Genomic DNA, 18,267 nt, shown 5'->3' with positions numbered 1-18,267 from the left:
GCTGTGCTTTGACCAGCAACACATTTGCAGCTGTGATCTCCAGCATCTGCAGACCTCATTTTTTTACTCCAGCATCTGCAGTCATTGTTTTTACCTTCCTAATAGTGTAGTGATAATACCTCTAGGCCATTGCCCCTCTGCATGTATCACAGAGGAGAAAGTTCAATGGTTGCTATTGCATTGTATACTATGCAGGAGGATAGCTGTGGGGCATTACTGTTTACAGAGTGGAATGAATGGGCAGGAATCCGGAACCTTTGGCCGGAGGAAGCTGTTGGCACCCGGACATTCACACAGCGCCGGAGCCATTTCCGGTAAAGATGGCGGCCCCCAGTGCCGGGTGGAAGCTGCCGCTCTCTCTGTGGAGCCTCGGGATTGTTTTGGTTCTGCTCGCCAGCCGCGGCGCTCCTGGGGCGGAAGGAGTGCAGGTGGGGGAGGCGCCGCGACGGGTTCCCGCCGAGAGGCTGCCCCGGGGGCGGGTGAGAGGTCGAAGCGCCTCCCGGGGCCCTGGCCCTGACCCTGTGCGGGGGGAGTGTGCATCCCCGGGGCTCCCGCTTCTCCCAACCTGCCCGAGATGGTTACGGTCTGGGGTGGTGGTCTGGGGTTGGGGGGGGAGAGAGGAAGCTGGACTCCTTTAAATCCGATTGGGGCGAGACCCTGTTGGTGACGATGCACTCTGCAGTCGAATAGCCAGCATTTGTGGAAGTGATAGTCATAGAGATGTACAGCATGGAAACAGACCCTTCGGTCCAACCTGTCCAGATATCCCAACCCAATCTAGTCCCACCTGCCAGCACCCGACCCATATCCCTCCAAACCCTTCCTATTCATATACCCATCCAAATGCCTCTTAAATGTTGCAATTGTACCAGCCTCCACCACATCCTCTGGCAGCTCATTCCATTCATGTACCACCCTCTGCGTGAAAAAGTTGCCCCTTAGGTCTCTTTTAGATCTTTCCCCTCTCACCCTAAACCTATGCCCTCTAGTTCTGGACTCCCCCCACCCCAGGGAAAAGACCTTGTCTATTTATCCTATCCATGCCCCTCATGATTTTGTAAATCTCTATACGGTCATCCCTCAGCCTCTGATGCTGCAACGAAAACAGCCCCAGCCTGTTCAGCCTCTCCCTCTAGCTCAAATCCTCTAACCCTAGCAACATCCTTATAAATCTTTTCTGAACTCTTACAAGTTTCACAACATCCTTCTGATCGAAAGGAGACCAGAATTGCACATAATTTGGTTAGCTCAGTTGGCTGGACAGTTGATTTGTGATGCCAACAGTGTGGGTTCAAATTCTCACACTGACTGAGGGAAGAACTTTACTTTCGTTCTCTCTCCTCATGTGAGTCATGATGACTCTCAGGTTAAACCACTACCAGTTGTTTAGAGAGAGAGAGAGCAGTCCAATGGTCTGATAAAACCGTGTCACTGTTACCTTTTAATTGGTTAACAATTCAATAGCAATTTGATAATCTGTTTTATGTTGTTGTTGGAGGGATTTTTACTGTCCAGGGTCCTATTCCAGCTCCATTTGTATCCAATTGGAGCAACAGAACTACTCGCATTTGCTTCTCTTCCTGCACCCTCACCATTACCTTTTATATCCCCAAGGATCTGCTGGTTCTATCTGAATTCCAATTTACTTGCTGCCTCTCAGTTACAACTTCCAAACAGCTGTCAACATCCAAATGGACAATGATGCATCTAGCTCTACCTCATTGCCACCTATCTCAAACCCTCTTGTCTGTTTGAGATCTAATGCTGGATGTGTAGAAATATCCTCCACTTATATTTCGGGAAGGTGGTAGCCATTATCTTCTTTCAGTGCCATAAACACTGCTCTGTAGTCAGCGACTTTGCTTCTCTCCCTTGTAACCACTTTAGCAGAACCAGTCTGTTTGCAATCGTAACACTATTCTCATTTTAAATGATCATTTCTCCTCCTGGTTTTCAAGTTATTTTGCTCCCCATCCCATCTCGACCCAACCACCATCCAAAATATCTGCACGTCTCTAACTCTGGCCTTCATCATCCTTGGCAGTCATGCGTTCAACTTCCTAGATCTCAGGCTCTGGAATTATGTTCCTAAACTTGTCTTTCTCCTAAAAGAGACTGCTGAAAGTCGAGCTCATCCACCCTCATATCTTTACAGGCTGGATGTGTAATCAGGTTTTATAACGTGTAAGTGAACCACTCTGCTATGTTTCATTGTGTCAAATACAAGGTACCTGCTGTACCTGTCCTAGTAATGTTGCTACGGACACTATGTTGGCCAAAGTAGAAAAGGATGGAAGTCCTGCACCCATCACTCCATATATTGAGGAGCAGAGAGAAAAACAAAATTCTCAATAGACTGTTCTGGAATTTGCCAATTGTTCAACCAAGTGGAACTGAATGAGGGAAGCATAAATATTGAATACCTTTTGAAAATCATAGAATCCCCACAGAGTGGAAAGAGGCCATTCAGCCCATTGAGTCTGCGTTGACCCTTCAAAGACCAGCCCCCCCATCCTATCCCTGCATTTCCCATGTCCAACCCACATCTTTGGCTGCAATGGGCAATTTAGCATCGCCGATCCACCTAACCTGCACATCTTTGGACTGTGGGAGGAAACCTACACAGACATGGGGTGAATGTGCAAACTCCATGTAGACAGTCACCCGAGGCTGGAATCAAACCTGGGTCTCTGGTGCTTTGATGCTGCTGTGCTAACCAGTCAGCCACTCAGCATAATTGTACTGGAAACCAGATAATTCTATTAAAAACAGATACAAGCTTTGAGTTCCTGACATAAATTGCTGACCTAATGCTGGAGGAAAACACAAAATGTGTGAACGTGACAGCACATACGTGAAGTTCACACTGTTCCATCCTAGCTACAACCCGTGTTCTGGAATAATTAGATAACGTAGGGTCCTCCCAAAACACTGAAAGTTTATAAATAGTTTACTTTTGAAAGATTGTGGTTCTGGTGATGCGTTATAAAGGACAGAAGGATTAAACAGTCTGGAGTAACTACTCCAGAGAGCCCAGCTGGCTGCGGTTAATCTAATTGGCACCATCCTAATGAGGTTGTGGATCAACTGGGATATGAACGTCGTCCTCAAATTAAATTCAGAATCTCATTTCAAGGAAAATTATGAGGCTTATTATGTTGAGTTGCAGTGGCTCTAATTTGTTTTCAAAGTTGTTTCTCAATCAATTTGATGCAGAACAGTGACTATACTCAGTCTTCATGAACTGTGAAGTGCTTTGACTGTCTGAAAGATGCTATATAAATGCAAGGATTTCCTCCTTTTTCTTATAGGCACGTGGGGTAGAATGAAAATGGGGTAGGGGAACGAAAGGGGAGCAGACAGATGGCATCCAAATTTGTCAGCAGAGTTGTAACTGACAGTTATTTCACATTATTTATTCTGACAGTCCTAAGGAATATCTGTGGTACCCAGATGGACCCTGTTGATGCTGTTGGTGTAACCTCAGTGTTTCAGTCTCTGACTCGAACATTTAACTCCATGTCCTACTCCAGATACTTGAAGCTGACCATGCTAGGTTCTTTTCCCGAGGTTTCACACATGTGATGCACACACCAACTTGTGCGAACAGTTAAAGCCTATGAAAGCTTGTAAAAGCTAGGTGACCCCCTTTGACCTTCCTCGCAGGCATGCAAGGTTGAGTCAAAAGTGGCTCCGAACAAAGAAAACACATCCCATTTATACAGGTCGGTTGGTCATGCTCACAGATACTTTGGCTGCTCCCCCACAGTCACTTGCCATACAAGACAACCACCCCCCCCCATCCCCACTCCATCACAGTCCCATGTTAGCCCAGGTACAATGGTCGGATGAGGTCATCCTTGGTGATAATTCAAATGCGAATGCCCTAATCCTGGGGAATCATAATGCAGACCGTTTCCTGACTCAGTGATTCCCCAAGACAATGTTGGTGTGACACATCTAGCTTCAGGGGATGGCTAGAAAGCATTTCCGAATGGAAGAGATGAAATGATAGTTTAATTTGATAATAATAGGGAGAGTGGTAGCAAACGACTGTCTAATTGGAGCGGGGGGGGGGGGTCATTTGCATTCCTTCATGAATGTTGTCCCTACCCACTTCCAGAATGTTCAGTCAGTGCAGTTTAACCCATTAATATTACATTAATGTCCAGAGAGATATTCCCATTTAATCATTTAGCATTACAACCATTCCAGTGTAATACTGAGGGAGTCCACTTCATTCATTAGGATGTAGTTTGAAGTGTCTGGCTATACAAATTCAAGCCTTTCTTCCTTTTTATTTGTAGACCATTTCACAAATGAAAATTTATATTTTAAAGCATGAACTCAATTTAAATTACCAAGGCAAACTGAGTCCTGTGTTTGTTGCTGAATGTAATACCTTTATCAAGTTCAAGTCCCAGCCACATCCACCCTAAAGAAGTGCTTTTAATCACTCCCTTCTCTTACTGCAGCCTAGCCTTTCAGCACTGTAAGCTTCCTGACCAAAGGGTCTGGCATTGCTAAAGGTTCATCATGACCTGAAGTGTAAGTGGCTGCATCCTGTTAGTTTGGAAGCTGAGTCTTCAGTTCATTTCAATCAAGTGTTGAAGGAAACAAAGCTGCTGGTTTGGAATCCCTCCTGAGTTACTTCAGTCCGACATCACCAGATGGTACGATTCCGATAACCCTGAAGTGTCTGTAAGTGCCCTGGCCTACTCATTGGCATTAATGATAGGCCACTCAACACAGAAGGGAATGTCAAATTTAAAAAGTCAAGGAGGCTTCGTGAAGGAGTGACTGGTGTAGGTTGTGATTAGCTGAGTCCGACAGCGAGAGAAGTGTCATCTCACTGACTCCCTCAAATTAGAAAGCGAAATCCATAAGGAAATCTCCTGATTGCTAACCAAGGAGAAGAGACTGCCTGGAATTGTCAGTGTGCCTGTCTGTCTGTGTTGCACTCTCTCTGCCCATCTGTGAATCAAGTCAGTTTATGCAGAAATTGATTCTCTTATAGTCAATGTCATTGGACTCTGCTTTATTCTCCCAATTTTTTTGTTTAATTAATTGAGTTTAAATTTCACTGGCTGTCATTATGGGATCTGAACTCATGCCCCCAAAGCATTAACCTGGGACTATCGTTTGCGAGTCCAGTGATATCACCAGAATGTCACTATGTATTTTACTGTCTCTATGTGTGTACGCAGGCACCCTGTCTGTTTCTTTGTACCTGTGTGTGTACTAACCTCTCTGTCTGCTTGTGTGCGTATATGTGTCTCTGTCTGCCTGTGCCCAGTGTACAGGAGATGCAGTAACAGTGTCTGTCACTATCTCTTCACTCCGACAATCCCTCTACTGTTGAATAGTCTGCTGATGCTTCCAGTAAAGTCTTGCTCACGAAGCTAAACATCTGAGACAAAATACTGAAACCTTCTCAGTGCAGCCTGTTCTTCACTTTCTGGGGAATCACTGAACTGTACACTTCAGGCTCCTCCAAAACCTAAATGAAAATAAGTTCTGAGGTTTTAAATGATGTTGTTTAAAGATGCATATTTGATTATGAGAAACAATTACAAAGATAATTCAGTTTGGAATTGAATTCTGAATAACTTTTCTTTTGATCATACAGACTCGAGTAAAGCAGTTCTTGAGAAGCGGTCACACGAACAATTGGGCTGTGCTGGTGAGCTTTGATAAGCTATTGGAAAATTCTCAGCAGTGTCGATAGTGCCTGTCCTAGTAGCTTGACAGCCTTGAGTTTGATTCCAAATTTCTCAAAGTGCGTGATTGAAGTTGCCTCCTGTTCATGTCTGCAACATCCTGCAACCTTGCAGCTCCTTAATAACTCTGTACTCTTCCAATTCTGGCCTTTTACAATCTCCAGTTTCGTGCTCCTGCCAAACACTGCAACCTGCAAATGTCTCTCCAAGCCCTACACCATCTTGACTTATAATGATACAGGGAGAAAGTGAGGACTACAGATGCTGGAGATCAGAGTCGAGAGTGTGGTGCTGGAAAAGCACAGCAGGTCAGGCAGCATCCGAGGAGCAGGAGAATCGACAATTCGAGCATAATTCCTTCATTAGGAATGAGGCTTGTGGGTTGGGGCTGAGAGATAAATGGGAGGGGAGTGGGTTTGTGGGGGTAGGTAGCTGGGAAAGTGATAAGTAGATGAAGGTGAGGGAGCAGGTGGTAGGTCAGAGGGGGCAATGATGGAGGGTCCGGAGGGTGGTGCTGAGTTGGAGGCTTGGATCTGGGATAATGTGGGGAGGGAGAAATGAGGAAGCTGTTGAAACCCACATTCCCAATTCCTCTGCCTCTGCTGCATTTGTTTCCAGGATGACCAATTTCACCTTAAAGTCACAGATGACTCCCTCCTTCCATGATTGCAACTTCCCTTCCCATGTGGTTGACGATGCCCTCCAGCGTATCTCCTCCACTTTAGCACCACTGTGCTTGAACCCCATCCCTCCTAACGCAACAAAGACAGAACGCCCTGGTCGTCACCTTCCATCCAACAACCTCCGCCACTTCTGCTAGCTCCAAATGGACCCCACCACCAGGGATATATTTCCATCCCCACCCCTATCAGCGTTCTGAAAAGACCATTCCCTCCGCGACTCCCTCATCAGGTCCACACCCCCCACCAGCCAGCACCCCACTCCTGGCATCTTTCCCTGACACTACAGGAAGTGCAAAACCTGCGCCATAGGCCTTCTTACAAGCTCTATCCACCTGAGTGGCAACTTCCAACCATTCCCCTCCGCTCCATCCAAGGCCCCAAAGGATCCTTCCACATCTGCAGAAATTTACCTGTACCTCATAGAATCATAGAGATATACAGCATGGAAACAGACCCTTTGGTCCAACCCAATCCCACCTGCCAGCACCCGGCCCATATCCCTCCAAACCCTTCCTATTCATATACTCATCCAAATGCCTCTTAAATGTTGCAATTGTACCAGCCTCCACATCCTCTAGCAGCTCATTCCATACACGTACTACCCTGTGTGTGAAAAAGTTGCCCCTGAGGTCTCTTTTATATCTTTCCCCTCTCACCCTAAACCTATGTCCTCTAGTTCTGGACTCCCCCACCCCAGGGAAAAGACTTTGTCTATTTACCCTATCCATGCCCCTCATAATTTTATAAACCTCTATGAGGTCATCCCTTAACCTCTGACGCTCCAGGGAAAACAGCCCCAACCTGTTCGGCCCCTCTCTATAACTCAAATCCTCCAACACTGGCAACATCTTTGTAAATCTTTTCTGAACCCTTTGAAGTTTTACAACATCTTTTTGATAGGAAGGAGACCAGAATTGCACGCAATATTCCAACAGTGGCCTAACCAATGACCTGTACAGCCGCAACATGACCTCCCAACTCCTGTGCTCAATACTCTGACCAATGAAAGAAAGCATACCATACACCACCTTCATTATACTATCTACCTGCGACTCCATTTTCAAGGAGCTATGAACCTGCACTCCAAAGTTTCTTTGTTTAGCAACACTCCCTTGGACCTTACCACTACGTATATAAGTCCTGCTAAGATTAGCTTTCCTAAAATGCAGCACCTCACATTTATCTGAAATAAACTCCATCTGCCACTTCTCAGCCCATTGGCCCATCTGGTCAAGATCCTGTTGTAATCTGAGGTAACCCTCTTCGCTGTCCACTACACCTCCAATTTTGGTGTCATCTGCAAACTTACTAACTGCTCCTCTTATGCCCGCATCCAAATCATTTATGTAAATGACAAAAAGTAGAGGACCCAGCACCGATCCTTGTGGCACTCCACTGTGTCACAGGCCTCCAGTCTGAAAAACAACCCTCCACCACCACCCTCTGTCTTCTACCTTTGAGCCAATTCTGTATCCAAATGGCTAGTTCTCCCTATATTCTGTGAGCTCTAACCTTGCTAATCAGTCTCCCACAAGGAACTTGTTGAATGCCTTACTGAAGTCCATATAGATCACATCTACCGCTCTGCCCTCATCAATCCTCTTTGTTACTTCCTCAAAAAACTCAATCAAGTTTGTGAGACATGATTTCCCATGCACAAAGCCATGTTGACTATCCCTAATCAGTCCTTGCCTTTCCAAATACATGTACATCCTGTCCCTCAGGATTCCCTCCAACAACTTGCCCACCAACGAGGACAGGCTCACTGGTCTATAGTTCCCTGGCTTGTCCTGACCACCCTTCTTAAACAGTGGCACCATGTTAACCAACCTCCAGTCTTCCGGCACCTCACCTCTAGCAATTCATCGTTTGCATCCATTACACCCAGTGTGGTCTCCTCTACATCGGGGAGACAGGACGCCTTCTTGTGGATCATTTCAGAGAACATCTCTGGGACACCTGCACCCACCGACCCCACTGCCCTGTGGCCGAACACATCAGCTTCCCCTCCCATTACGTCAAAGATATGCAGTTCTGGGCCTCGTCCACTGCCAAACCATTGCCACCTGACACCTGGAGGAGGAATGCCTCATAGTCCACTTTGGGACCCTGCAACGACACGGGATAAATGTGGATTTCAACAGCTTCCTCATTTCCTCTCCCCCCGCATTATCCCAGTCCCAAGCCTCCAACTCGGCACTGCCTTCTGGGACCCATCCATCACTGTCCCCTCTGACCTATCACCTTCTCCTTCACCTTTACCCACCTATCACTTTCCCAGCTACTTCCCGCCAACCCCACCTCCCTCCCATTTATCTCTCAGCCTCAACCTACAAGCCTCCTTCCTGATGAAGGGCTTATGCCCGAAACGTCGATTCTCCTGCTCCTCGGATGTTGCCTGACCTGCTGTGCTTTTCTAGCGCCACACTCTCAACCCTTATAACTGTGCAGGCTGTTGTGCTCTCATGCAACAGTTGCCTTCCTCTTCAACACCACGCTAAAGAAAATTGTGCTTTGGGAAACCTCTATAGAAAATCGGGCTGTTGAAGATCACTAATAGAAAGTCACTATGCCCGTTCGGAAAGGTAATGTTATCCAAACAATGTCCACAATTTGTCAATTGCGTTACAGCCAAATCGTGCTGACGGAACACGTGTTACAGCAGAATGACCTCTGTCACCGTTCTGTACCTACCACAAGGTGAAAAGCCTGGGACTCCCTCTGTGTACTCAGCACATGGGCTGCAGCCCTTCACAAAGGCAGCTCACCACTGCATCCTCAAGCACTGTCAGGGATTGGGAATATTCCCTGGCCTTCTCATTGATATTCGCATCCTGTGAATGGAGCAATATCTGTCTTATGCGTGTCTTGATGTCAAATGTTGTTTGCTACCTCTTTGTAAAGCTTAACAGCATTTTATTGTGGTCAAGGTGTTATATGAATGCAGGTTGTTGAATGAGAAGAGATGCTAATACTGGAGATTGGAGGGTTATCTGACCTCCTGTCTATTCAACCATAATGGTTTGATGAAAAGGAAATGTCTCTTTCCAGTCCTATCCATTCTGGTGGGGGGATAGTCTGAGGTGGTATAAAGCTCCCTTTATATTGCTGTGTTAAGTGTTTGCAGTTCAGGTGTTATCTAGCAACCTGAGGTGTAAAGCTGCCTATACACTGGCTCAGAGCCAGCTTCTGATGCGGGGAGAGGTATTGATTAAAAAAATGTTAGAACTCTGGACAATAACCTGACTAGGATGCTTTATCCAGCTGTTGTTTGCAGCATCCCATGGTGTAAATCTCTTGGTGGTAATTTGACTCTGAGAGGAATTTGCTGCAATCCGATTTTGCCCCTTGCCAGATCTGGCTGGGTATCTGTGTTGTGCTGTTAATTGTTCTGTTTTCTTTCTGCACCTCAGGTGTGCACATCCCGATTCTGGTTCAACTATCGCCATGTTGCCAATACATTGTCAATTTATAGGAGTGTCAAGAGACTGGGAATCCCAGACAGGTAAGGAATTTCATGCGCTGCTTGCCTTAGTGAAGCCTGGATGTAGGTTTGCTCGCTGAGCTGGAAGGTTCGTTTTCAGACATTTTGTCACCACACTAGATAACATCATCAGTGAGCCTCTGGTGAAACAATGGTATTATGGCCTGTTTTCTATTGATGTGTTTAGGTTTCCTTGGGTTGGTGATGTTATTTCCCATTATTTCTCTGTGAGAAACAGAACAGGAAATGACATCACCAGCATTCAAAATGACAACAAGCAAAACTAATGTCATCTACAAAATACCTTGCAAGAACTATAAACACACTACATTGGACAAACAGGCAGAAAACTAGCCACCAGGATACATGAACATCAACTAGCCACAAAAAGACTTGACCGTCTCTCACTAGTATCTTTTCATACATATGAGGATGGACACCACTTAGACTGGGACAACATATCCATCCGAGGACAAGCCAAACAGAGACACACATGAGAATTCCTAGAAAGTTGGCATTCCAACCAGAACTCTCTCAACCATCACATTGACTTGGATTCCATTATCACCCCCTGAGAGAAAGAATAGGAAATGACATCACCACAGAAAATGATGCCACCACAGGAAATGGCAACACCAACCCAAGGAAACCTAAACACAAATAGAAAGCGGGCCATGCCACCAGTGCTTCATCCGGAGGCTCACTGATGATGTTACCCAGTATGGTGACGAAACGTCTGAAAATGAACTTTCCAGCTCAGCAAGCAAACCTACATCCGCTACTTCATTGATTGCAATGCCATTTTGGGACATCCAGATGTGCCTAAAGGCACTATATTAGTGCAAATTCATTCTTTCCTCTGAATCCAAGCAAGTCTGATTAGTAAACAGAAACAATTTACAGAAAACACGATAAACAGTAATAGTGGGTAGCACAGTATATTTACAGCTCTGTCTAGTTTCTCTCTTTATCACATCTTCTACAGAGCTTCACCGAGTTTGGAGAAGATTTGTAGCTCAGGTTGAGGTTCTGGATGTAGGTTTGCTGTTTGTGGGCTACCATGATGCCAAGAGTCTGAATAGTCTAGACCTCTTGGCATCATGGTAGCCCGTAAACCCACCAACACACTAAAACAGCAGCTAATGACCTTGAAGGACCCTATACAGACAACAAGCAAAACTAATGTCATCTACAAAATACCTTGCAAGGACTGTAACAGCACTACATTGGACAAACAGGCAGAAAATTAGCCACCAGGAAACATGAACATCAACTAGCCACAAAAAGACATGACCCTCTCTCACTAGTTTCCTTTCATACAGATGAGGAAGGACACCACTTGGACTCGGCCAACACATAAATTGTAGGACAGGTCAAACAGAGAGACACACGAGAATTCCGAGAAGCATGACATTCCAAGTGGAACTCTATCAACAAACACATTGACTTGGATCCCATTTACCATCCCCTGAGAAAAAGAACAGGAAATAATGTCACCAGAGGAAATGACATCATCGACCCAAGGAAACCTAAACACTAAATAGAAAGCGGGCCATGTCACCAGTGCTTCATCTGGAGGCTCACTGATGATGCGGCCTAGTATGGTGATGAAACGTCTGAACACGAACCTTCCAGCTCAGCGAGCTAACTTACATCCAGAACCTCAACCTTAGCTACAAATCTCCTCAAAACTCATCAATGAAGTAGGTTTGAAGCCTGTCCACTGCAATAATATATGAAGCAAGGCTCCTGGTTTTCACATAGCAAGCTCAGAAAACCAGCACTGAGATCTACAAGCAGATAATCTGTTTCTGTCATTTTGGTTGAGGGATGTATAATAAGCAGGGAACTAAGGAGAAGACCTCTCTGAAACTGTACCATGGGATTTTTAACGTCTGTGTAAAAGAGTCATAGAGCTGTACAATACGGAAAAAGATCCTTTGGTCCAACTCGTCCATGTTTACCAGATATCCTTAATTAATGTCGTCTTTTTTTGTCAGCATTTGGCCCAAATCCCTCTAAACCCTTCCTATTCGTGTACCCACCCAGATGCTCTTTAAATGTAATAGTACCAGCCTCCTCCATTTCCTCTGGCAGCTCAGTCCATGCCTGTCCCACCCTCTCTGTGAAAACATTGCCCCTTAGGTACCTTTTATGCCTTTCCCCTCTCACTTTAAATCCATATCCTGTAGTTCTGGATTCCCCTACCCTGGGGAAAAGACCTTGGGTGTTCTCCCTATCCATAATATTATAAATGTCTATAAGGTCACCCCTCAGCCTCTGATGCTCCAGGGAAAATGACGCCAGCCTATTCAGCATCTTCCTATAGCTCACACCCTCTAACCCTGGCATCATCCCTTCTAAATGTTTTCTGGGATAGATGGATTCGGTTTAACATGTTCTCTGAGAGATGCAGTACTAATGTACTAACCTAAACTTTGAGCTCAAGTCACAAAGGACTGGGTGTCTGAACATGTGCTGCAATAATGAGCTCGTGTGAACTGGAATCCTTGTAGGTGCATTACTTGTACTCCAGTATTTCTTTACTTTTCCAATATTTTTTATTTCCTAAGAAGTTGATCTTCGTACCTAAGATGGCGCTATAATGCGGCGACAGTATAATTTTCACTACTCATTTCAGTCCACGTGGCGGTAAAACTAATTCATTCATTCATTGATCTCTTGTGAGATGCATTAAGGCATGAAATAAATCTAACGTCTTTCAATGTTTTTTTTAACCAAGTCAGTTTTAATCCTGTCTTCTCCCTTTTGAGTTCCTCTCCATCTCTTCCCTGAAGGATTTGGTTCATGTGGGGGCTACAGTCTCTCTCAAAATGACCATTGCTTCATGTGCGTGCCTTGATAGAAAATGATGGCATACCCTTCAATTCTCGTCTTAATAATGTTCCTGCATGTTCACTCAATGCCAGAAACATAGTAAACAGGAGCAGGAGTAGCTTATTCAGCCCTTCGAGCCTGCCCCACCATTCGTGGCTGATCGTCTAACTCAGTGCCCATGTCCCTGCTTTCTCCTCACACCCTTTGATTCCTTTAGCTCGGAGAGCTATACCTAAATCCTTCTTGAAAACATTTAAAGTTTTGGCCTCGTCTTTCTGTTGCAGAGAATTCCAAAGGCCCACCATTCTCTGGGTGAAGAAATTTCTCCTCATCTCAGTGCTACTCATGAACATCTAAGGGCGGCACGGTGGCACAGTGGTTAGCATCTGGGTTCAATTCCCGACTCAGGCGACTGACTGTGTGGAGTTTGCACGTTCTCCCTGTGTCTGCGTGGGTTTCCTCCGGGTGCTCCGGTTTCCTCCCACAGTCCAAAGATGTGCGGGTCAGGTGAATTGGCCATGCTAAATTGCCTGTAGTGTTAGGTAAGGGGTAAATGTAGGGGTATGGGTGGGTTGCGGGTCGGTGTGGACTTGTTGGGCCGAAGGGCCTGTTTCCACACTGTAAGTAATCTAATCTAAAGTAATCTAATCTAACCCGGTGATCCCCCCTGGCTTTGGACGTGCTGGTCATCAGGAACATTCTTCGGGAGCATTTTCCTGTTTATTCCTGTTAGAATTTTATAGGTTTTTGAGATCCCCTTGATTCTTCTCAACTTCCGTCATCCTTTGATCCCTTCAGCCCTGAGAACTTTGTCTAACTCCCCCTTGAAAACATTGTTTTTCACCTCAACCATTTTCTGTGGCAGACAATTCTTCAGTGACAGAAAAATCTATCTCTCAGATGTTCCTGTTGTATATGGTGATTGTAAATGAGTCCAAATTGCTGTAAATTGATCTCAGGAACTGACGGTAACTATTTTTTCTCAATCTCCCAGTCACATTGTGCTGATGCTTGCTGATGACATGGCGTGTAACCCACGAAACCCCAAGCCTGCCACAATCTTCAGTCACAAGAACATGGAGCTGAATGTCTATGGGGACAATGTTGAAGTTGACTACCGCGGCTACGAGGTCAGGGAGCTCTTTGCTGGAGTGAAAATTTCCACACTTTTTTGATCTTTATTGAGCAACTATTTCATTTATGGAACTTGGTGGGATGGATACTGTCTTTTGGGAGTTGGGTTGGAATCTGAACACCTGTTTGGGCCTCTGTATAAAATGCATTTGGGGAATTCACTCCATTCCTTTCATTTAGGCTTCCTCTGCTCAGGGCTGATCGCCAGATGAACATCTTTTGTAAATAACCCGCATCACAGCAGCACTCTGGTCTCTAAAATTGTGAATGTGACAAATCATGGTCTACTTTACTGCTGATATCATAGAATTCCTACAGTGTGGAAACAGGCCATTCGGTCCATCGAATATACACCTACTCTATGAATGGCATACCACCCAGACCCAGTACCTATCCTATCCCTGTAAACCACCCTAAACATGCACAATCATGGGCAATTTAGCATGACCAATTCACCTAACATGCACATCCATGAGCACCATGGACAATTTAGCATGGTCAATCTGCCTAATGTGCACATCCATGAATGCCATGGACAATTTAGCATGACCAATTCACCTTACTTGCACATCTTTGGACTGTGGGAGGAAACTTGACCACCTGGAGGAAACCCATACAAACACAGGTATAATGTCTGTGTGGAGTTTGCATAGTCACCCAAAAGTGGAATTGAATTTGGGTCCCGGGCACCGTGAGGCAGCAGTGCTAACCACTGAGCAATTGTGCCACCCTATGTTGGTTTGAAGGAGGGATATGGGCCAGGACTCTGGGGAGAACTGGGTTTCAGTTATTTCTGCTTTCTTTTCAGGTCACCGTTGAAAACTTCTTACGGGTGCTGACAGGCCGGCTCCCTCCCAGCACTCCCCGATCCAAGCGCCTGCTTTCAGATGACAGGAGTAACGTTCTCATCTACATGACGGGTAGGAATGAAGGTTGAGAGGGGGTGGGTGGAGGGCTTTCTAAACATTGGACCAGCAAGAAAGAAAGCAGAGTTCATGAAGCAGTGTTCAACATCTGCAGAATTCCCAAACCACTTTCCAACTGCTGAAGTACTTTTGAAGTGGGATCATTGTGTAGGAAACATGTTGCCAATTTGCACTTAGGAAGCTACCACATTCAGCAATCTGATAATGGCCTTACAGTCTCACTCGGTGGTTCATATTTAGGAAAAATCGTTTTGGCAGGATCCTAGGAATGACCTATCTCTTGTTTTCAAACCATGCTATGGGATTTTTTTACAGCTACCTTAAAGAGCCATCTTCACGTAAAGCCAGCAGCTCTGATAACAGACCACTTCGTAGTTCTGCAACAGAGTTGCTGACTTCGAGTTTTGCATTCAAATCCTGGCATGGGACTTGATATTGCAGCATTTTAACGCAGGTGAGGATGTGACCAACTGAAGCCGACACTGTCCCGAAGTGATTCGTTCAGTCCACAGTGCCTTCAGTGCTTTTCCCCTGTCTGTACTAACAAGCCATAGTTATGCTCAGCTTTTTATTCGTTCAAGGAATGTGAGCATCAATGGCGCCCATCCCTATTGGTTCTTGAGAAGGCGTGAGCTGCTTTCTTGAGCCGCTGTGGCCCATGTGGAATAGGTGCTTTTGGAGATTGAGTTCCAGGACTTTGATCCAGTGACGCTGAAGTAATAGTGGTATTTTTCCAAATCCGGATGATGAGTGGCCTGGAGGGTAACCTGCAGCTGGTGGTGTTCCCAAGTATCTGCTGTCTGTCCTTCTAGAGAGCAGTGGTCGTGGGTTTGGAAGAAGCCTTGGTGAGTTCCTGCAGTGCATTTTGTAGATGGTACGTGCCACTGTCAGTGAGTGTTGGTGATGGAGGGAGTGAGTACTTGACTAGGATGTCGGTTGTGGGTGATTCAGTGATGCTAATGCCATCAAATATCAAGAGCGATAGTTAGATTGCCTCTTGTTGGAGATGGTCATTGCTTGACATTGTGTGAATGTGAATGCTATGTGCCACTGATCAGCTCAGTATTGTCCAGGACTTGCTGCATTGTGACATTGACTGCTTCAGTAGCTGAGGAGTTGCAAAGGGTACTGAATATTGTGTCATCGTGAGCAAACACTCCACCCATGACCTTATGAGACAGGGAAGCCCATTGATGAAATAGCTGAAAATGGGTGGCCTAGCCATTATACTGAGGAACTCTTGCAGAGATGTCCTGGGGCTGAAAAGCCTGACTTCCAATAACCACGACCAGCTTCCTTTCTGCTCAGCATGACTCCAACCATTGGAGAGTTTTCCCCTTGAGACCCATCGACATCCATTTTGCTCGGATCCTTGATACCTTCTATAACTTACCAGTTTTAGAATCAGAATCCCTCCAGCATGGAAGCAAGCCATTCAGCCCACACCAACCTTCTGAAGAGCAGCCCCCGAGACTCGGTCGATATCTGGTCCCTGTAATTCTGCATTTCCCATGGCCAATCCACTTAAACTGTATATCTTTGTGACTGTGGGAGGAAACCGGAGCACCCAGAGGAAACCCACGCAGATACTGGGAGAATGTGCATAATTGAACTTGGGTCCCTGGAGCTGTGAGGCAGCAGCGCTAACTACTGAGCATGTCACCGTTTTGGGTCATTCTTGGTTATTTGTAATCGAGGAATTTTCTGTCATTGCACAGGGGTATGGTATTGCATAGTCTCTTTAAAGATTCACCTTCCACCACGCGAAGAGATAGGTGCTAAGTGTGGAGGACACCAAGATAGTCCACAGTGTAAGAATGCATATAGATTAGATTAGATTACTTAGTGTGGAAACAGGCCCTTCGGCCCAACAAGTCCACACCGACCCGCCGAAGCGCAACCCACCCACACCCCTATGCTTACCCCTTCACCTAACACTACGGGCAATTTACCATGGCCAATTCACCTGACCCGCACATCTTTGGACTGTGGGAGGAAACCAGAGCACCTGGAGGAAACCCACGCAGACACGGGGAGAACATGTGTCACCTGAGGCGGGAATTGAACCCGGGTCTCTGGCGCTGTGAGGCAGCAGTGCTAACCACTGTGCCACCGTGCCGCCCACAGTGTCTGCACTCTGACTGTTACAAACATTTTGGAGCTTCCATTTAAGATGGAGAAAGTGAGGGCTTCAGTTGCCTACCTCCGGTGGCTTTTAAATACAAATTCAAGGCTGACTTCATTGCAGTAGTGAGGGAGTGTCGCACTGTCAAAGACCCTGCCTTTTGGATAAGATATTAAACCCTCTCTTACTTTGAAGCTAAAGATCCCAAGGTGCTGCTTGGAGTGGAGGTTCTGCTCTGTTTCTTGGCCAAGATTTGTCCCTAAAGCCTAAAACAGAATATCCAGTCATTATCTGATTGTTATTCGTGTGTGCTTGCTATGTGTACATTAACTGTTGAGTTTCCTTTATTACCAACAGTGACTACACCCAAAAAGTGCTCCATTGGCTGTAAAACCTCAGGGCTCCGTGGTATTTTGAAAGGCGCTACAGAAATTCATCTTCTGTTTTGATGTCTTTCATGGTATGGCTGTATGATAACACGCTGGCCCACTTAATGCAGTCTCGTCGGGCTGTGATTGATAGTTAAACACTTCAGATTGCAGATTTGTTAAGAATCCTGGAGGAATTGTTTTACTATGAACTGATGAAAATATGAAATAAAAGATAATTGTTGCCAGATCTTAGATGATGCATGTAATGAGCAAACATGGTCATCTTTCTGAATGCTAACACCACTGTGAAGATGGTGCCATAATGGTAACGAGGCTGGACCAGTAATGCAGAGGCCCAGACTAATGTTCTGAGGGCATGGGTTCAAATCCCACCCTTGCAGCTGGTGGAGTTTAAATTAGTTTTTAATTTAAAAAACCTAAAATTTAGAGCTGGTCATGTAAGCAAGAAATTATCATAAAAATCCATCTGGTTAGCTAACATCCTTCAAAAATGGAAATCTGTCATGTTGTCAGGGTTTGAGCTGTAGGGAGAGGCTGAATAGACTGGGGCTGTTTTCCCCGGAGCGTTGGAGGCTGAGGGGTGACCTTATAGTGGTTTATAAAATCATGAGGGGCACGGATAGGATAAGTTGACAAAGTCTTTTCCCTGGGATGGGGGCAGAGTCCTGAATTAGTGGGCATAGGTTCAGGGTGAGAGGGGAAAGACATAAAAGGAACCAGAGGGGCAACTTTTTCACGCAGAGAATGGTGCCTATGTGGAATGAGCTGCCAGAGGAAGTTGTGGACACTGATGCAATTACAACATTTAAAAGGCATCTGGGCAGGTATATAGCAGGAAGGGTTTGAAGGAATATGGGCCAAGTGCTGGTAAGTGGGACTAGATTCGGTTAGGATGTTTGATCAGCATTGATGAGTTAGACTTGAAGGGCTGTTTCCATCCTGTACATCTCTATGACTTTGTGTCT

General features: G+C 45.6%; 1 protein-coding gene across 1 annotated transcript in view; it reads left to right on the top strand.

Moving 5' to 3' along the window:
• The first annotated feature begins 310 nt into the window (after positions 1-310).
• pigk (phosphatidylinositol glycan anchor biosynthesis, class K) overlaps positions 311-18,267 on the top strand; it is a 120,110-nt gene continuing 102,153 nt past the window's right edge. Inside the window, exons 1-5 of the mRNA XM_060829988.1 lie at positions 311-428; positions 5,630-5,683; positions 9,817-9,908; positions 13,720-13,855; positions 14,668-14,779. Of these exons, the coding sequence (XP_060685971.1) occupies positions 321-428; positions 5,630-5,683; positions 9,817-9,908; positions 13,720-13,855; positions 14,668-14,779 (502 nt within the window). The 5' untranslated portion in view covers positions 311-320. The remainder of the gene's footprint in view (positions 429-5,629; positions 5,684-9,816; positions 9,909-13,719; positions 13,856-14,667; positions 14,780-18,267) is intronic.

The sequence above is a fragment of the Hemiscyllium ocellatum genome, chromosome 9 (genome assembly GCF_020745735.1).
Source record: "Hemiscyllium ocellatum isolate sHemOce1 chromosome 9, sHemOce1.pat.X.cur, whole genome shotgun sequence".
NCBI lineage: Eukaryota > Metazoa > Chordata > Chondrichthyes > Orectolobiformes > Hemiscylliidae > Hemiscyllium > Hemiscyllium ocellatum.
The sequence above is the reverse complement of the archived record's forward strand: the minus strand, read 5'-3'. Positions and strand labels throughout refer to the sequence as shown.